At 32.8% G+C, this 22,378-nt stretch overlaps 1 protein-coding gene across 3 annotated transcripts in view; it reads right to left on the bottom strand.

Moving 5' to 3' along the window:
- Positions 1-22,378, bottom strand: part of LOC126743489 (dipeptidyl aminopeptidase-like protein 6) — a 93,979-nt gene that overhangs the window by 57,392 nt on the left and 14,209 nt on the right. For all 3 annotated transcript variants that reach the window (XM_050450594.1, XM_050450592.1, XM_050450593.1), the window contains one exon: positions 3,516-3,727. In XM_050450594.1, coding sequence (XP_050306551.1) covers positions 3,516-3,541 — 26 coding nt within the window. In that variant the 5' untranslated portion in view covers positions 3,542-3,727. The remainder of the gene's footprint in view (positions 1-3,515; positions 3,728-22,378) is intronic.

Here is a 22,378-nt window from a genome sequence, read left to right on the forward strand (position 1 = left end):
ACACGTCCAGTGCCGTCAACTCGGCTCCCGCGTTTAATACCTTAGGTAGTCAAATAGGGTTTTATTTTTACTGGTCTGATGGCATAGTGTAAACATTGTTGTCTATTAAATATAAATGTTGCTTTGAGAATTTCGTAATTTGGATTTGGTTGAGATAACAAATTGATTGAAGGCAAGAGATATTTTTTTCTATGGGGTGGTTATTTTTGCGAAGCAATATATGGTTATTTATGCAAAAAAGTGTAGAAAGTAAAAAATGTAAATATTTTTTTTGTATTTCTATAAATTTGTATATTTTAAAATTTCATTATTAGTTATAACTAAACTGGAAATTACCAAGTTATAAGCGCGAGCCTCGCGTTGACTTTTTAAATTTTTTCTTTATGTTCCTGTTTGACGTTATATCAAAATAAATTAGCAAAACTATAGATAATTTAATTTAATTAAATTTGACATGAAAAAACTGGTTGGCACCTTGTATCGGCTTATCTACCGACAGCAAAAGTGTTAAGGTAAGGATCTGTAAAGGCTCGTTTTTAAATTATAAGTAACAATTTTAATTAAGAAAAAAAATGTTTTTTTCTTACTAGACCAAACAAGCTCCTAAAGGTCGCGTCTAATATTAGAGATCAAAGCAAAATAATAGACGAATGGTCCTGTTTACTTCACAATCTTTATTTCAAAAATCGCGACGCGTTTCGGTTGTTAAACCATTGCCAAAGGAAAACTATGTAAGTACTAATAAATTAATTAAAACCATAGTAAAACTTGAATGATATTATCACAAAATGTCCATAAAAAGGTTAAAAAAAATGGCACACACATAACATTACAATACATTAATCTAAAAACATCTCATCACACCGTATTTACAAACAATAACGGATTTTGGTTTAAAAAAAAATTATACACAGATATTTAATAAAGTACTAGTACGAATCTAGGATTAAATGAGGTTAACAGAACATTTAAAAAAAAAACAACCGAAACGGGTCGGGATTTTTGAAATAAAGATTGTGAAGTAAACAGGACCCTTCGTCTATTATTTTGCTTTGCATAATGGTACTTTACCCTGGAGAAATTTATGGTAGTATTAGAGATCAACTAGGGGATTTTCAAAAAATCTTCATAACTCTTTACTTTTTCGATTTACGGCTGAATGTTATTCTATGATTTGTTCTATGTTTGATTAGGATTATAATGCTAAGATGAAATTTTCAATATTCCCAATAGTTTTCGAGAATATTCAAACAAACTGTTAAAAGGTTTTTTCTGATTTTCTAAAAAGACTGTTGGACTTAAAAATTATTTTTCTATAGCATCCGATGCGTAGTGACATTCTTCATTTTATATTAATTATTTTCTAATTTTTAAACTGCGTCCAAGATATAGGTCTTAGGAGAGCCAAAATCTCGACTAAAAATTTTTCGCCTAACGTTTCCAATTTTTCAAATATCCCCGATAACTTCTTTATTTTGAAGTTTATAACTAAATATTACTCTTTATCATTTGTTCTATTTTTGATCAGGATTCTAATGCTGAAAGAAACTTATAAATATTTCCAATAGTTTTCAAGAAAATCAGGAAAAACTCCTCAAATAAGAGGTTTTTTCTTATTATCTGGAAAACTGTCTAACCAAAAAATTATTTTTCTATTGCATCTGATGCGCATTGAACTTCTAAACAACTCTTGTCTTAACAATATTTCCTCATCCAATGGGTTTTTAGAAAAAAAAATAAAAACTTAAATTATGAACTTTTTCTTATGGATAAGTACTTTTATATAACTTTTTTGAAGCTCTTCGAGCGGTAAATCAATTTATAGAAGAAAAATTGAAATTTTTTTTTTCAAATTTTTCAACTAAAATTTTCCAAAGATCCCACATGACTTCTTTATTTTGAACTTTACAACTAAATATTATGCTTAATGAATCGATCTATATTTTCCAATTTTAATTTTTTTAAGGATGCAATACTAACAGAAAATTTTCTATATTCCCAATAATTTCTAAGAAAATGAGCAAACACTGTTAAGAGGTTTTTCACAATTTTCTAAAAAATCATTGCACTTAAAAACTATTTCTTTGTTGCATCTAATGCGCATTGACTTTCCAAACAACTTTTATTTAAGCAATTTTCTTCTGCAAATAATAATTTTCGCAAAAAAAAATATATTAAGCAAAATTATGAATTTTTTTCTCATGGGTAAGTACTTTTAAATTTTTTATGGAAGACTTTTTTGGAAAAATGATTCTTTAACATTTGTTCTATTTTTGATTAGGGTTTCAACTATAAAATAAAATTGTTTTTTTTTTTAATTTTTTACTGAAAAATTGTCTAATTTTTAAAAAATCTTCCATAATATTTTTATTTTCAATTACCCGCTTAATTTACATCAGATAGAACAGAGCCACGAGAATAATACTAAAATGTAATAGACATACACCGATATACAGGAACAGGCACACTTTGAACAACTTTTGTAAAAATAATAATATTACTTAAATAAATAATAAAAAATGAATTTTTTTATCACTTAAAAACTTGTATTTTAAATTAAAGAATGTAGAAGCATAAGTTTTAAATCCTCAATTACAATTTTATTAAATTGGGCTGGCTTTTGTACTAAATTAATTTAAAAAAAAATTATTATTTATTATGTCCATGGTTTTTAATTTTTTGTGCGAAAACCGTGCATCTAACGGACAAAGTCCAGGGCATCAAAAATGTTGCAAATAAAACGGGGAATTTAAAAATATTTTTTAATACAAGAAAAACCAGTGGCGTACCATTTTTTTTTATAAAAGTATTTAGCGGAAAACTCGCACACACGCCACTGGAGAACATAAAAATGTTAAAAGTATGTTGGTAAATGACCCTGCATACCAATCTTTGGACAAATATCTACAAGGGTATTTAAGTCATCGAAAAAAAAAACATTTTTTAGTTAAACCTTTACCACCCTGTAGCTCAAAATCTAAAAGGCTTAGGACCTATGTTTATAGGAACTTTTTGCGAATTTTTGTCCAAAGAACACGTTTCTGAATTTTGTCGCAATATATAAAAAACACCCTGTATAATATGTTACATATACTAAATATCTTGTAGGTAAGACAAAAAATATTATTTATTTATAAATTAAAAAATAAATTGCTACCAAATTATATTTGTGAGAAGACAACAATCTTTTAATTTCAACAAGTGATTTGCATAACTATTTTGTATTAATGGGAAACACTATTGTCCAGGTCTCAGAAACTTTAATGAATTACCAATAAATTAAAAAATATGTAACATCCCCGGCCTTTATAACTTTGAGATTAAAAAAAAATAAGCATCTCAGTGAAAACATGGAAAAGTTTATGGTCTTTTGTCTGTTTCATTCTTTGGCTCGCGCATTTCATCGGTCACTTGGATATGGTTGAGCTGTACATTCAATAATAAGTGACGTAGCTGTGATGTTGTTGATTGAATGTTCCATCCAAGTAGTGAAGGATTGATTGAGTGTTACATACCTGTCGGCACCCAAATTGGCGTGCATCCCGTAGGTGTCGGCGTCGGTGGCGTCGCCCTACGTCGCCGCCACGTTGCCCGCAGCGGTGGCCGTCGTCCGCGCACCCCCGCCACTGTCCCGATCTGCGCGAGCCGACGTGACCCGAACACCGCCACCGAGGCTCGCCGACTGTCTACTTCGGCAATTCTCGTGCCTCCACCAGCGTCCTCGTCTCTGAAATCAAGAATTATAACTTATCAAAGGGATTAAGAGTAAATCAAATTTAAATTAATTGAACAGTGCCTTTAATATTTATGAATTTCTGTATACAAGTCTGGACAACCGGGTCTTCAAGCAAATGCCCAAAAAAACAATCAAATACCCACCCTGGTAAAGACCCCAAAATAAAGACCTTCTCACATATCAAAAGTGTTCACTTTCACAATCCAAAATTAAACGCGATATTACTGTAGAACATCAGCAATATGACAGCTAAGCCTGAACAATAGTACAAACTCATCTCAAAAAAATATTGAGAACTAACAAACAGTTTGTTGGTGAGAAATGATAAAAATGTCAAACATATTATCAGTTGAAGCATAAATTCTTCACGATTGACAAATCATTAGGTGACTATATAACTGGAAGGATCCAACTTCGATCACATCCAAACCTATTGGATTAACAAATTTATATACTTACTCCACCAACTAATAGATCTAGTAAATGAAGTTCTTTAAATCCTTAAAATACAATTCTGGAAAAAAAAGAACATTATTCATATGCACTGTTTGAGGTCAAAGATCTCCGTTAATAATAGAGCTACGACTTTGTGGAGGGAGCAATTGGCTTCAGAACTAATTTTTTAAATCTTCCAGGCATCTGGCGTGCTACTGTTTTCATGATTTACTAGGTTAGGATAAGACGAAAATATATTCAAAACCATATTCTCAATAAATCCAAAGAACCACTTATAAAAGAGGAATCCTCAGAAAGACAGAAATCCTTTGTAAAAAACGAACCTCTGTGATCAGAACGACAATTTAGCAGTAAACCTACGCAACAACAAATTTAAATTAATCTCGATTGTCTTTAGGCAAATATAATGCATCTTATAGCGTGCGACACGAGGCCTCCCACATTTCCAACTGAGCCCTTTGTAGGGCCACGATAATGAATAGGAAAGATCTTGTCGCGACATGGTTTGTTTCAACAAGATAATAACGCCGCGTCTAGTATAAATGCATTCTGAATAATTTTACATAGTTACGGATTCAATTCCTTTAATCCACGTTTGGATGATGATAATAATAATAATAAGAGGCGTTCTCGCAAATTAATTTGTTGATCTTGGTAGAGACGAAATAAGGAATGTTTTAGTAGCAAAATGTAATGCAATTTGGGAATATATGTTTTTCAAGCTTTTATTGAGTTTTTAAGGTGAGCAATAAGTAATTTGTAATAATTTCTTAAGTTTTCAATGAGTTTTTATTATTGCAAGCCTCCTACATAACGCTGTGTTCCAACTACAAGAAAAAGATAAGTCACATTTTTGGGAAACATTAATAGTTACTTAAAAGCGATAGAAAGTCGAAAAAGCCAGTTTTGACCACCAAATCGGCATAAATGTCACTTAGAGATCCAGAATTCAGGGACGATTGTTATGAAATGATGTCTCCCGTCTGTAGTTGGTCTAGTTACATCCTAAAAATAATTTATCCAGAAGATCCAGATTGTTTTAATAAAGTGAGATGCGGTAGAAAGTTAAAAAAGGCACTTTTGACCCTCAAATCGGTATAAATGTCACTCAGACATCCAGAATTCATGGACGATTGTTATAAAATGATGTCTCCCGTCTGTAGTTGGTCTAGTTACGTCCTAAAAATAATTTATCCAGAAGATCCAGATTGTTTTATTAAAGTGAGATGCGGTAGAAAGTCAAAAAACGCACTTTTGACCTCTAAATCGGCATAAATGTCACTCAGAGATCCAGAATTCATGGACAATTATTATAAAATGATGTCTCCCATCTGTAATTGGTCCAATTACGTCTTAAAAATAATTTATCCAGAAGATCCAGATTGTTTCAATAAAGTGAGATGCGATAGAAAGTCAAAAAACGCACTTTTGACCTCTAAATCGGCATAAATGTCACTCAGACATCCAGAATTCATGGACGATTGTTATGAAATGATGTCTCCCGTCTATAATTGGTCTAATTACATCCTAAAAATAATTTATCCAGAAGATCCAGATTGTTTTAATAAAGTGAGATGCGGTAGAAAGTCAAAAAAGGCACTTTTGACCCCCAAATCGGCATAAATGTCACTCAGAGATCCAGAATTCATGGACGATTATTATAAAATGATGTCTCCCATCTGTAATTGGTCCAATTACGTCTTAAAAATAATTTATCCAGAAGATCCAGATTGTTTTATTAAAGTAAGATGCGGTAGAAAGTCAAAAAACACACTTTTGACCTCTAAATCGGCATAAATGTCACTCAGAGATCCAGAATTCATGGACGATTGTTATGAAATTATGTCTCCCGTCTGTAATTGGTCTAATTACGTCCTAAAAATAATTTATCCAGAAGATCCAGATTGTTTTATTAAAGTAAGATGCGGTAGAAAGTCAAAAAACACACTTTTGACCTCTAAATCCGCATAAATGTCACTCAAAGATCCAGAATTCATGGACGATTGTTATGAAATTATGTCTCCCGTCTGTAGTTGGTCTAATTACGTCCTAAAAATAATTTATCCAGAAGATCCAGATTGTTTCAATAAAGTGAGATGCGGTAGAAAGTCAAAAAAGCCACTTTTGACCCTCAAATTGGCATAAATGTCACTCAGAGATCCAGAATTCATGGACGATTGTTATGAAATGATGTCTCCCATCTGTAATTGGTCCAATTACGTCTTAAAAATAATTTATCCAGAAGATCCAGATTGTTTTAATAATGTGAGATGCGGTAGAAAGTTAAAAAACGCACTTTTGACCTCTAAATCGGTATAAATGTCACTCAGAGATCCAGAATTCAGGAACGATTGTAATGAAATGATGTCTCCCGTTTGTAATTGGTCTAATTACGTCCTAAAAATATTTTATCCAGAAGATCCAGATTGTTTCAATAAAGTGAGATGCGGTAGAAAGTAGAAAAAGCCACTTTTGACCCTCAAATTGGCATAAATGTCACTCAGAGATCCAGAATTCATGGACGATTGTTATGAAATGATGTCTCCCGTCTGTAGTTGGTCTAATTACGTCCAAAAAATAATTTATCCAGAAGATCCAGATTGTTTCAATAAAGTGAGATGCGGTGGAAAGTCAAAAAAGGCACTTTTGACCTCTAAATCGGCATAAATGTCACTCAGACATCCATAATTCATGGACGATTGTTATAAAATGATGTCTCCCGTCTGTAGTTGGTCTAATTACATCCAAAAAATAATTTATCCAGAAGATCCAGATTGTTTCAATAAAGTGAGATGCGATAGAAAGTCAAAAAAGGCACTTTTGACCTCTAAATCGGCATAAATGTCACTCAGAGATCCAGAATTCATGGACGATTGTTATAAAATGATGTCTCCCGTCTGTAGTTGGTCTAATTACATCCAAAAAATAATTTATCCAGAAGATCCAGAATGTTTCAATAAAGTGAGATGCGGTAGAAGATCAAAAAAGGCACTTTTGACCTCTAAATCGGCATAAATGTCACTCAGAGATCCAGAATTCATGGACGATTGTTATGAAATTATGTCTCCCGTCTGTAGTTGGTCTAATTACATCCTAAAAATAATTTATCCAGAAGATCCAGAATGTTTCAATAAAGTGAGATGAGGTAGAAAGTCAAAAATGGCACTTTTGACCCCCAAATCCGCATAAATGTCACTCAGAGATCCAAAATTCATGGACGATTGTTATGAAATTATATCTCCCGTCTGTAATTGGTCTAGTTACATCCTAAAAATAATTTATCCAGAAGATCCAGATTGTTTCAATAAAGTGAGATGCGGTAGAGAGTCAAAAAAGGCACTTTTGACCCCCAAATCGGCATAAATGTCACTCAGAGATCCAGAATTCATGGACGATTGTTATAAAATTATGTCTCCTGTCTGTAATTGGTCTAGTTACATCCTAAAAATAATTTATCCAGAAGATCCAGATTGTTTTAATATAGTGAGATGCGGTAGAAAGTCAAAAAACGCACTTTTGACCTCTAAATCGGCATAAATGTCACTCAGAGATCCAGAATTCATGAACGATTGTTATGAAATTATGTCTCCCGTCTGTAGTTGGTCTAATTACATCCTAAAAATAATTTATCCAGAAGATCCAGAATGTTTCAATAAAGTGAGATGCGGTAGAAAGTCAAAAATGGCACTTTTGACCCCCAAATCCGCATAAATGTCACTCAGAGATCCAAAATTCATGGACGATTGTTATGAAATTATATCTCCCGTCTGTAATTGGTCTAGTTACATCCTAAAAATAATTTATCCAGAAGATCCAGATTGTTTCAATAAAGTGAGATGCGGTAGAGAGTCAAAAAAGGCACTTTTGACCCCCAAATCGGCATAAATGTCACTCAGAGATCCAGAATTCATGGACGATTGTTATAAAATTATGTCTCCTGTCTGTAATTGGTCTAGTTACATCCTAAAAATAATTTATCCAGAAGATCCAGATTGTTTTAATATAGTGAGATGCGGTAGAAAGTCAAAAAACGCACTTTTGACCTCTAAATCGGCATAAATGTCACTCAGAGATCCAGAATTCATGAACGATTGTTATGAAATTATGTCTCCCGTCTGTAGTTGGTCTAATTACATCCTAAAAATAATTTATCCAGAAGATCCAGAATGTTTCAATAAAGTGAGATGAGGTAGAAAGTCAAAAATGGCACTTTTGACCCCCAAATCCGCATAAATGTCACTCAGAGATCCAAAATTCATGGACGATTGTTATGAAATTATATCTCCCGTCTGTAATTGGTCTAGTTACATCCTAAAAATAATTTATCCAGAAGATCCAGATTGTTTCAATAAAGTGAGATGCGGTAGAGAGTCAAAAAAGGCACTTTTGACCCCCAAATCGGCATAAATGTCACTCAGAGATCCAGAATTCATGGACGATTGTTATAAAATTATGTCTCCTGTCTGTAATTGGTCTAGTTACATCCTAAAAATAATTTATCCAGAAGATCCAGATTGTTTTAATATAGTGAGATGCGGTAGAAAGTCAAAAAACGCACTTTTGACCTCTAAATCGGCATAAATGTCACTCAGAGATCCAGAATTCATGAACGATTGTTATGAAATTATGTCTCCCGTCTGTAGTTGGTCTAATTACATCCTAAAAATAATTTATCCAGAAGATCCAGAATGTTTCAATAAAGTGAGATGCGGTAGAAAGTCAAAAATGGCACTTTTGACCCCCAAATCCGCATAAATGTCACTCAGAGATCCAGAATTCATGGACGATTGTTATAAAATTATGTCTCCTGTCTGTAATTGGTCTAGTTACATCCTAAAAATAATTTATCCAGAAGATCCAGATTGTTTTAATATAGTGAGATGCGGTAGAAAGTCAAAAAACGCACTTTTGACCTCTAAATCGGCATAAATGTCACTCAGAGATCCAGAATTCATGGACGATTGTAATGAAATAATGTTTCCCGTCTGTAATTGGTCTAATTACGTCCTAAAAATAATTTATCCAGAAGATCCAGATTGTTTCAATAAAGTGAGATGCGGTAGAAAGTCAAAAATGGCACTTTTGACCCCCAAATCGGCATAAATGTCACTCAGAGATCCAGAATTCATGGACGATTGTTATAAAATTATGTCTCCTGTCTGTAATTGGTCTAGTTACATCCTAAAAATAATTTATCCAGAAGATCCAGATTGTTTTAATTTAGTGAGATGCGGTAGAAAGTCAAAAAACGCACTTTTGACCTCTAAATCGGCATAAATGTCACTCAGAGATCCAGAATTCATGGACGATTGTAATGAAATAATGTTTCCCGTCTGTAATTGGTCTAATTACGTCCTAAAAATAATTTATCCAGAAGATCCAGATTGTTTCAATAAAGTGAGATGCGGTAGAAAGTCAAAAATGGCACTTTTGACCTCTAAATCGGCATAAATGTCACTCAGACATCCAGAATTCATGGACGATTGTTATGAAGTGATGCCTCCCGTCTATAATTGGTCTAATTACGTACTAAAAATAATTTATCCAGAAGATCCAGATTGTTTCAATAAAGTGAGATGCGGTGGAAAGTCAAAAAAGGCACTTTTGACCCCCAAATCGGCATAAATGTCACTCAGAGATCCAGAATTCATGAACGATTGTTATGAAATGATGTCTCCCGTCTATAATTGGTCTAATTACATCCTAAAAATAATTTATCGAGAAGATCCAGATTGTTTCAATAAAGTGAGATGCGGTAGAAGGTCAAAAAAGCCACTTTTGATCCTCAAATCGGCATAAATGTCACTCAGACATCCAGAATTCATGGACGATTGTTATGAAATGATGTCTCCCGTCTGTAATTGGTCTAATTACATCCTAAAAATAATTTATCCAGAAGATCCAGATTGTTTCAATAAAGTGAGATGCGGTAGAAAGTCAAAAAACGCACTTCTGACCTCTAAACCGGCATAAATGTCACTCAGAGATCCAGAATTCAAGGACGATTGTTATGAAATTATGTCTCCCGTCTGTAATTGGTCTAGTCACGTGCAGAAAATAATTTTTCCAAAAGATCCAGATTGTTTCCTCTAGTTGAGATGCGGTAGAAAGTTAAAAAAGGCATTTTTATCTTTCGAGAAAATAAAAAAACTCCAGGAAAAACTTAAGAATGACTCCCAAAGCAAACAAATCAAAAGCGAGCGACATTATCTGACCGTTTGAGAGTAATTGCTCGAAATTCGAAGCACGTTTCAAACGGAATAAATGAGATACAATGGCACACAGCTGACCGATAAAATAGAAGATGAATTCAACACGCTGTGGATCAACAAAAGTTAAAATAATCCCCCCCGTCCCTCGTGGAAATTGAAATTCTTCACGGAAGTGCGGAGGAGGAATTAGTTCTAACAATTCGGCACTTTCGGTCCGTAAATTGTGGCCGAATTAGTGGCGGACGGAGCAGTCGGAATAAGTGAGTTACGTACCAAGTATATGAAACTCGATTTTGTCTCCGGGGTCGTTTTACTGAATTACGGCAATTACGACGTAACGGTGTCCGTAATGTCACAAGAAACTTTGAGGGAATGCATGCATCATTTTCGTTTAAGTGTAGGGGTGCGAAGGGATTTTTTCAAGAACAAAATCCGTTCAGTATCATGATACAACTGGACTATAATGCGATTTGAATTGGATTCAGAAGATGAGAGTATGAAGAAACTGTTGGATCTATGAAGGGAGAACCAATAGATTTATTATAATCGTCTTCAAAAGTTAGGATTAGTTTGAGTTGATGATCACGAAAACACTGCTTTTTTAGAGGATCTTAGTAAAAAGGTACGATTAGCAATCAAGGCTCTCAGGTAAGTCTTTTTAAACTGAATTGCTTAAAATGAATTTTTTAGTCCCGACGAATTAATTTCGATATTTATCTTCACTTATTGGTTTTGGTTTTATCATTTAAGTAAAAAGTGGCTTTAACTATCGGGACGAATTGTATTACCAGTCCAGGCAGTTGATGACGTCATTCTCCACATTTTCCCGTTCTGATCAATTTTCTTTATTATTCCAGGCACTTGATGACGTCAGTCTACGATCTTCTCGTTACCAATATAAAATGGCTTCAACTGCCTGGACGAATTTTTTTATTATTCCAGGCAGTTAATGACGTCACTCTTCTGACCTCGTTTAAGTAAAAAAATGACTTTAATTATCTGGATGAATTGAGGAGCGATCAAGCAAAATGAGATAAATTTAATTTATAACATTCCAAGATATTTGCAACCGTCCGTGAACTTATCAATATAAATTATAGTGTACGTGAAAGGTTTAATATTATAGATCTCGTAGACCATATTTTGGACCTTATTAATTAATTAATATAAGAATAATTGCTAATTAAAAAATGGATTTATCTGTTTTTGCTTGAATTAAATATATATTGTCACACTTCAGATCTTGTCGTTTATATAAAAAGTAGCTTTAACTGCCTGGAAGAATTTTTTTATTGTTCTAGGCAGTTTATGACGTCACTCCCTTGATCTTTACAATTAAGTAAAAAATGGCTTCAACTATGTGAACGAATTTTTTCATTATTCCAGGCAATTAATGACGTCTCTTCTCTGATCTTCTCAATTAAGTAAGAAATGGCTTTAAATGCCTCGACGAATTTTTAACTTATTCCAGGCAATCGATGACGTTATCATTCTGAACTCGTTTAAGTGAAAAAATGACTTCAACTATCTGGAAGAATTGTATTACTATTCCAGGCAGTTGATGATGTTACTCTCAAAATTTTTCCATTCTGATCGATTTTTTTAATTATTCCAGGCACTGAATGACGTCACTCTTCAGATCTCGTTTAAGTAAAAAAATTATTTCAACTGCCTGGAAGAATTTTTAAATTATTCCAGGCAATCGATGACGTCATCATTCTGAACTCGTTTAAGTAAAACCTGGACGAATTTTTTTATTATTCCAGGCAATTCATTACGTCTCTCCTCTGCTCTTCTCAATTAAGTAAAAAATGGCGTCAAATGCCTAGATGATTTTTTTTATTATTCCAGGCACTTAATGACGTCACTCTTCTGATCTTGTTTAAGTAAAAAAAAACATTTTAACTATCTGGATGAATTGTATTACTATTCCACACAGTTGATGACGTCACTCTCCAAATTTTTCCATCCTGATCGATTTTTTTTATTATTCCAGGCAATTGATGACGTCACTCTTCTGATCTCATTTAAGTAAAAAAATGACTTCAACTGCTTGGAAGAATTTTTTTATTGTTCGAGGCAATCGATGACGTCATCATTCTGAACTCGTTTAAGTAAAACTTGGACAATTTTTTTTCATTATTCCAGGCAATTGATGACGTCTCTCCTCTGATCTTCTTAATTAAGTAAAAAATGGCTTCAAATGCCTGGACGAATTTTTTTATTATTCCAGGCAGTTAATGACGTCACACTTCAGATCTTGTCGTTAAGTAAAAAATAGCTTCAACTGCCTGGAAGAATTCCTTCATTGTTCTAGGCAGATTATGACGTCACTCTCTTGATCTTCTCAATTAAGTAAAAAATTACTTCAACTATCTGGACAAATTTTAAAATTATTTCAGGCAATCGATGACGTCATCATTTTGAACTCATTTAAGTAAAACTTGGACCATTTTATTTTATTACTCCAGGCAATTAATTACTTCACTCTTCAAATCTCGTTATTTAAATAAAAAGAGACTTCAACTGCCTAAACGAATTTTTTTAATTATTCCAGGCAGTTGATGACGTCGTTTAAGTAAAAAAATGACTTCAACTATTTGGACGAATTGTATTATTTCAGGTAATTAATGACGTCACACTTCAGATCTTGTCGTTTAAATAAAAAGTAGCTTCAACTGCCTGAAAGATTTTTTTTATTATTCTAGGCAGCTTATGACGTCACTCTCTTGATCTTCTCGATTAAGTAAGAAATGGCTTCAACTATGTGAACGAATTTTTAAATTATTCCAGGCAATCGATGACGTCATCATTCTGAACTCGTTTAAGTTAAACCTGGATGTTTTTTTTCATTATTCCAGGCAATTAATTACATTTCTCCTCAATTGTCATATCGTCAATTGCCTGGACGAATTTCTTTATTATGCCAGGAACTTAGAGACGTAACTTTTCTGACCTCGTTTGAGTAAAAAAATGGATTCAATAGTCTGGACGACTTTTTTTTATTAATTCAGACAATTGATGACGTCACACTTCAGATCTTGTCGTTTAAGTAAAAAGTAACTTCAACTGCCCAGGCACTTGAAGCCTGAAGGCATGGAAGAATTCCTTCATTATTTTAGGCAGTTTATGACGTCACTCTCTTGATCTTCTCAATTAAGTAGAAAATGGCTTCGACTTCCTGGACGAATTTTTTTACAATTTTTCAATTCAATCAACAAATAAATCATAGCTGACAACACGTGTTTCGCTCTAGCTAGAGCATCATCAGACCTTTAAAAGACATACTCGAAAACTTCCTATACCGAGTCTTATGCTAGTATCTTAAATGTTTTTCAAGTAATAAGGAAAAATAACAAATAAAATTGACACTTTGATGCCCCGTATATTGCAAACTATCAACTTTGAACTCAGCTACGTTTGCGTTAATTCATATATTTTGATCTACAGTATCTCCAGTTTTAAGATTTCCCAACCATTTGCACACGCTCTATATATTGACAAGCTTGAATTATACCTTTAGTATTTAGTTTTTGCCAAAAATTAGGTATTTCTTATTGTAGGAAATAACTTATAACTTCTAGGTATTTAGTGCTTTGCTGATCCATTTGCTGATTTTTTTTATAGTGCTAACTAAACTAAAAAGTAATTCATGTATGCAAAAGAAAAAGATGTTGACATGGTTCAGTTACACTCTACTATGTCTAAGTTTGTCAGAATCACCAAATGCACATCCTCTATAAATAAACAACGCCTTTTTCTCCTCGTACTTTCCTTCTCTTTTTATATTGTGACGGTTCTGATATGGCTTTTAAAGGCCTGATGATGCTCTAGCTAGAGCGAAACACGTGTAGCCGTGCAGTTATTTTGTGTGTTTTATTTGTTTTCGTCAATATTGTATGTCGGTCTCTTTGAGAAGAATGCATGAGATTTTTCTATTAAACCAGGCAGTTCATCACATCAGTCTCCTGATCTTCCTGTACCAGTAAAAAAATGCTTCAAGTGCCCGGACAATTTTTTAAAATTATTCCAGACAGTTTTTATGACCTCACTCTATGATTATTTTGTTCCAGTAAAAAATGGCTTCAAATGCTTGGACGAATTATTCGATTATTCCAGGCAGTATAAGGCGTCACTTTTCTATCATCGACACAGTAAGTTTTGATTTGATATTATGTTGTTTAGGTTCTAGTGTGACGCCATGAGCAGGCATTCGACGTTATTCATTGGTCAATATATTACCACCCATAAGAAGTCAGTCCTTTAATCCAATAAGAACTATTTTGCGCATTCATGAACATTAGCTGATGTAATAATTGTAGAATTTTTTTTTAAGAAATAGGGTTAAATAATAATAAGGAAAATCGGTCGGTAGTGGTGCAGTAGCAGCAGCAGCAATCGCAATCCGCGTTTATGTTATGCAAATTTTCGATAAGGAATTTTGCTGCATCGCATCGTATAGCGTCGAGAGAGAGAAAATTCTTTTATCGTTCCGATGCGGGACAAATTCAAAGGAATTCGCTCGTTCCTTTATGGATTCTTTCGGGTGACAGATCGGTATTTATTAGCTACTCCTTTTCAATAAATATTAAACGATGTCGTACGCAAAGAACTTACTACAATTTTTCTTTTTTAAATTATATAATTAGAGAGATATTTCATTATATACAGTTTTCAAACTTAAGGAGGCCACCAGTGTCCAATTGGATAATTGTATTTCAAATAATTGAAATATATGTCTGATCATGTGGGTATTGAATAGGCAAAACGTTCATCTAATAACAATACTTTTGTTGTAGAACTTAGACCTTTTTGTAATTGTAACATAGCAAGAGAAGTAGATACGTTGACTAGCTATAACTCTTTTTTTAAATACCAAGGATTACTTTTACTTATTAGTAACCTACACTGAATAGAATAAGTATATTGACCTAACTGATATCAATAAAAATAAAATAGCTCTAGGATAAGAATTCAGCTGACAGTTGTACATCTTTATTTAAACAATTAAAAATTGTATATTTACCAATATCTGTTGCATATAAAAACATATCTTTCTGAACTAGGTACATACGATTGGAGATAGACATACATATGCCATTCGACATGGTAGTTTCTCTTTAGTAACGTTAATTCATGAGAACTTTCAAACAACTTCTTTTCACTGAAATATATATATGACAACATAAAAAAAAATTATAGAAAAATCAGTATTTGTTTTTGAAACCTCATCAGGTATAATAGCATGCTCATGATCAGGGTACATGCTAATTTCACTTTTGTTATTACTGCAATCCTCGAGACATTTCCCATATTTAACATACTACTACTACTACCACTGGAATCATGTGAGACAGAATATTATTAAAATCTATTAAAAAATTAGATGTTGTCTCCTACCGACAAGTGAATATCTTAAGTTCCTGTGGTTAGGACGTTGTAATTATTGCTTTCTAGGATACTCCAAGGGCTCCTTAAGCAACTATTGAAAAAATTATTAAAATTCATACACTAAAAATCTAGATATTGATATTTTTCTCACTGGAATGCCTATGGAAGAAATAAAATAATTTTTCTTTTATTGCCAACTAAATATCTTAATTCCAAGCGGTTAGAACGTTGTAAATATTTGATATATAGGATACTTCAAGAATTCCTTAAGCAACTATTAAAAAAAATTATTAAAATTCATACAGTAAAAATCAAGATATTGACATTTTGCTTACAGGAGTGCCTGGAAGAAATTAAATAATTTGTCTCTTATTAGCAACTGAATATCTTGATTTCTAGTGGTTAAAATGATGTAATTATTGATTCCTAGGATAACTAAGAGCTTTTCAAGTAAATACTGAAAAAATTATTAAAATTCATACATTAAAAATCAAGATATTGACGTTTTGCTTACAGGAGTGCCTGGAAGAAATTAAATAATTTGTCTCTTATTGGCAACTGAATATCTTGATTTCTAGTGGTTAAAATGATGTAATTATTGATTTCTAGGATAACCAAGAGATTTTCAAGTAAATACTGAAAAATTATAAAAATTCATACATTAAAAATCAAGATATTGACGTTTTGCTTACAGAAGTGCCTGGAAGAAATTAAATAATTTGTCTCTTATTAGCAACTAAATATCTTGATTTCTTGTGGTTAAAATAATGTAATTAATGATTTCTAGGATAACCAAAGGATTTTGAAGTAAATACTGAAAAAATTAAAAAATTCATACATTAAAAATCAAGATATTGACATTTTGCTTACAGGAGTGCCTGGAAGAAATAAAATAATTTGTCTCTTATTGGCAACTGAATATCTTGACTTCTAGTGATTAAAATGATGTAATTATTAATTTCTAGGATAACCAAGAGATTTTCAAGTAAATACTGAAAAAATTATTAAAATTCATACATTAAAAATCAAGATATTGGACATTTTCTTACAGGAGTGCCTGGAAGAAATTAAATAATTTGTCTCTTATTGGCAACTGAATATCTTAATTTCTAGCGACCAAAATGTTGTAAATATTGATTTCTAGGATACTCCAAGGGCTTCTTAAGCAACTATTAAAAAAATTATTAAAATTCATAAACTAAAAATCAAAATATTGATATTTTTTTCATAGGAGTGCCTGAAAGAAATAAATTAATTTTTCTCTTATTGGCAACTAAATATCTTAATTCCAAGCGGTTAGAACGTTGTAAATATTTGATATATAGGATACTTCAAGAGTTCCTTAAGCAACTATTGAAAAAATTATTAAGATTCATACACTAAATATCAAGATATTGATATTTTTTTCACAGGAGTGCCTGGAAGAAATAAAATAATTTTTCTCTTAATGACAAGTAAATATCATGAGTTTTTGTGATTCAAATTTTATAATTATTGATCTGGGACACTTGATTATAGTATGATTTTTGTACTGACATTTGATGCAACTATAAATGTATAATATCCGCCATGATGATGGTATATGGGTATAACAATTTAGTCTACATAAAGAATTAGCTATACACAACTACTTTACTTTAAGTAAATCTCCCAAAAACAATATTCACCAATGATTCCTCTTGAATATGAAACGTAGTTTTGGGGCGAAATTTAATTTGCTGTTTGTAAAATCGAAAAGTGACTATTTCAACTACTTGAAACAAATAAAAAAAATACTTCATCCTACATTTCCGGGCAGAAAATAAAAATTATGGTTTATGAAAAACTGAGGACAATATGCAAAAATACAATTTTTCCTTTCAGGGGTGTCTTTTTAGCATGTCCCACATAGAAAAAAAAATAAAAATATTTGGACCGGATCCAAACGTCATCGCAGGGCGAATTCGTCGACGAGATGCGGTGATATTTTCGAATGAATTTGCATATTCATAAGAAAAATTGCTCGACGTCCTATGGAAAATGAAAATCTTGGAACAATATTGTTTGCGGTGAAATGTTCAATTTGTCATGTATAAGACTTTTGGATGTGCTTTTAAATTACTTTTTTTGTCTTCCGGATGAGAGAGCGAATGTTGCGAATGTTTGAAAACTTCCTTTAAAAAAGTTATTATTAAAACGACTTTTTAGTTTATTCCAGGCATTTAATGTGTTCCAAGAATTACTAGGTTTTTTCACAACTGTAACATCGGCGGTTCCGTGAGAATCATTCATGAGGGTCTATCCTTATTAGTATTGTTGATAGTTTTCTAAGGACCCTTGACTGTGATAATCCAGTACTTGATGTGTTTTTGGACTTTAAGAGAGCGTTTGAAACCGTGAGTAGAGAAAAGAACTTAAAGTGGTTTCAGACTTATTCAAGTGGTATGTACAAAAATAGTTTATCTGAGTGTGTTAATGTAAAGCATGGTGTGCCGCAGGGAACGGTCTTGGGCCTTTTACTAATTTTAACACACTTTTATTAGCTCGGGTTGTATGTACATATACCGTATGTATGTAAACGATATATGTATGTAACGGAATATTTTAGCTTAATTTTCACTAGTTTCTAAAAGTCTGATCAACTTGAAACTTTGCACACGTATCAAGGACCGATGACAATGCAGTCATTTGATAACAGTTTCCCTGAATAACTAAAAACTAGTCCAAGCAAAAAAAAAAGGGACAAGGAAATACTGAAGTTTAGTTTTAATTTATGGTCTACCTAAGACGACAGGATATTTCTGGAACCGGGATGCTGTTTCTGGATTACCGAGACGATCCATGGACAAACCAACCAAAATGTCCTGATGAAAAGAGTTATGGTCAACTTTTACTTTGGTTTTTACTTTTGGTTCTTATGGAGCCATAAACCTGGCAATTTAAATAGTATTTCACATTTCAGGTATGTAAAGTAATTTTTTTCAGTTCCTCGGAGACGTTTGATTTAAATTTCTTCTAGAAAAATAATTTTAAATTCAAATATTTCATATATTCCAGGCATTTGAAATAATCTTGACCTAAAAATGCTTGGAAAAGAACATTTTCTATTAAACCATTATTCCTTAAATGCAAAAAAAAATCTACTCATTTCCCTTCTTGCACCACAAAGAAAAAAAAGAACGGATCGACCTCCTATGTTAAACCGATAGAGATGACAATGTTCTGGAAGGTAAGTATCCCCTCGCTACGCAGCCTCCCTCCAGATCGATAACTTTTATCCCATTCCATAAGACGTAAAAGAAACGATATTATCTCCCAGTTATTTATCATCCACTTATAAGCGGCCGTTTCGCTATTGGAAAAACAAACGGGAAATGCCCCAGCGATCGCACTTAATCTGTTGGTTTTTGTTTAATTTTGTCAATCACCCCCGTTGAGGTTAAGAGGGTCGATAGAAATTCCGGATTAGCTTTTTTGGAAAAGAAGGGACGAGCAACAGGTTTTTTAAATTTATTTTAAGGGAAAAAAGTGGACATTTTTAGGTGTATGCCTGGCTTGAAAGTGTTAATAAATTAAATAAATAGTTTCGTCTTTATTTTGTAGATATGTATATTTTTGAACTTTAATGTAGAAATGAAACACGTTTTTAATAAATTTTAGAGCACCCTATATACATATTTTACTAGTAGAGTCTGTTGTTTCTGTTAAAATAATTAATCAGTTCGCCTAATCTAGCTTGCGCTCCAACAGGGGGATTGTCATCGAGATGTTCATAATTTTCTTCATTGTCTGATAACTCTTCACCATCGTCTACCATGAAATCATCCGCGTCCCCATCACCTTTTGAAATGTTGCATAAAGTGGCACAGCATTTGAAAACATTTGCAGCAAAAACAGGGCTCACGCGTAGGAAGTTCAAAGAAGGAAATTTTTCTTTTAAAATCTTTGATTTTGTGGATTTTCATATGTTGGTGGAATCAACCATTGTTTTAGCGGATAGGCTGAGTCTCCCAGAATCACCGAATTATGATGGGGTCTCCAACCATTTTCCATTCTTCGAAATAAATTACTGTTACGAAGTACTCTTGCGTCATGAACGCTACCGGGCCAGTTAGCACTAACATAATAAAATTTTAGGTCAGGACCACAAACAGCCATGCAATTAATTGAATGTTTACCATGGCGATCTACAAAGGCTGGGTCGTCTATAGTCGGGGCATCTATATTTATCAGTGTTCCATCGACAGCACCACATACTTCGGGAAAACCGGCGATGCCATGAAATCTTTGAATAATGTGGCCATAACACGTTTTCGTCAAATGTTATCATTTACCGCATTAACAGTGTCATGTACGCATCGGCACACAGTCATTTTTGAAACTCCATGCATATCGCAAACGCCATGATACTGACCTCCATTTCCTAGCCAATGTAGAGTAATTATTAATATCTTCTGCTGTGGAGTCAATCCATACCACCGAATTGTGTTATTATTTAGCGCTGCTCCAATATTCCGAACAAGACTTTGACATTGCTGTCTGCTAAGACGGAACCTTTCCTTGAACTCGCCATCGCTAAGAAAATTAAAGTCTGTACTTATGTTGAATCGGTATTCCCTGTGGGGGGTACCTTCATTGTCACTTTACTAGTCACTTGACCACATACCGAGAACGAAAACTAATGTTCACAGTGAGAAAGTTGATATTAAAATAGTGCGTTTACCGAATTTACCCACTGATATAAATGGGTAGAACATTATTTTCAATTATGGGAAATACATTAACACAAATATACAAGTGCTGAAGTTGTGTTACAAAATACGTTGTAATAACTACAAACTACGTTGTCAAACTACATATGTAAAAAATCTTCCAAGGTAGTACAAGATTGTTCTGTTACGGAAAAATTACAAGTATAGAAAATATTTTTACAATTGTATAACTTGTAGTGGTTGTGTTACAGGGCCCAGGTAATCCATAGATTTTTTAAATTCCATGCAGTAACTTCTAAAGTTTTTTAAATTTCAGGCAGTTCATTCATGAATTTTTTAAATTTCAGCCAATAAATGTAGAGACTTTTTGAATTCATATATCATTAAATCTATAATTTTTTAACTTCTAGAAAGTTAATGTATGGATTTTCTAAATTTTAAGTAGTTAATTTATAGAAAATCCATAGATTAACTGCCTTTCCACTGATTTTTTTCAATTCCATGCAGTTAATCTACAGATTTTTTTTAATTTTAGGCAGTAAATTTATGGATTTGTTAATAAAATCTAGAAATTTTTTATATTGTTTGGGGTTGATCTATGAATTTTTTGAATTCTATGCATTATATTTCTGGATTTTTTAAATTCTAGATACTTGATTTTTTATACATCTATCCTTTTATAACTAAAAGTCTTGAATATACTTGTTTGAATTTAAAACACTAAAATAACTTCATAATTCCAGGAAATTTAGTCTTCCAAGCATACTAACTTGTGAACTATTTAATCGTAAAAATACCATTCAGTGATCAGATAATAATCCACAGCTAGTTCGTCAAGTTAAGTTCATCTTTTCCAGTAATTTGACGTAGTATTTTTTGAATTTCAGGTTTTTGTAAAAATAATACGATTTTAAAAGTTATCCAGACAAAACTCTTTTTTTACAGTGTTTCATTCATATTTTCCACGACAATAAAAATAATATTGACTGGTTTTGGAGCAATTTACCATTTTTGATTCCAGTCAATGCATTCCAGAGATACCAAATATTTTTTAATTAATTTATTGTGACAATTAATTTTCCGGCAAAAAAATTGGCGGAAAAGCCCCTGACCGGTGTATGGTTTAAAAACCAAAATCCCCATAGTGCATTACCGGATTGGCGGGAAATTCGACGGGCCCAATCCGGCACGTAATCCAATCGGCCGGAACGTCCTAATGGGTCACGTGCCACGCCACCGGTTTTATCGTCATTTATTTCCTTCGTTTACGTTTCCGGTTTTTATTTAGTACCGGTCGAACTTGTATTTGACGTTAAAAGGCGATTTTTGTTCCAGGGATTACGTCCTCACTTATATGAACTTATTTTTTTTTATCACAACAGGTAGGTGTTTTCATGGTGTTTGGAACGTATTAAAAAAAAGCTTTATTGGATTGTTTATTTAATAATGCGTTTGATGTAAAAAATCTTGGTTTGAACCAATGTTTCATCTGGATTGCTTAGAAATTAGGATAAGCAGAAGTACACTTTACGTATTAAAATGAAAGGAAAAGATTTAGATAAAAAAAAAAAATAATTTGGTTTTCACCATTGATTTACGGGCCGGCCTTTTTGCACCACGTTTGAATATCCCCTCATTATATTACGGAACAAAATTGTGTGTGTCCATAATTTTTGTTTGTTAAATTTAAAAACCAACCACAGAATATGCTATTTATCGAATGAATCAGAAGGTGGTCCAAATGCCGAGGAATTTGCCACACTAGTAAATGAATTCATATTTGAGACGGTAGCTCCCCAAATTAAAAGACAAAATTATTTTACAGGGTGTGCCAACAAGGTGTACGGCTAAGATAGCGCCTTAACTATACGAGGTAGAGCAAAAAGTTGTAG

The sequence above is a fragment of the Anthonomus grandis genome, chromosome 13, assembly GCF_022605725.1.
Source record: "Anthonomus grandis grandis chromosome 13, icAntGran1.3, whole genome shotgun sequence".
NCBI lineage: Eukaryota > Metazoa > Arthropoda > Insecta > Coleoptera > Curculionidae > Anthonomus > Anthonomus grandis.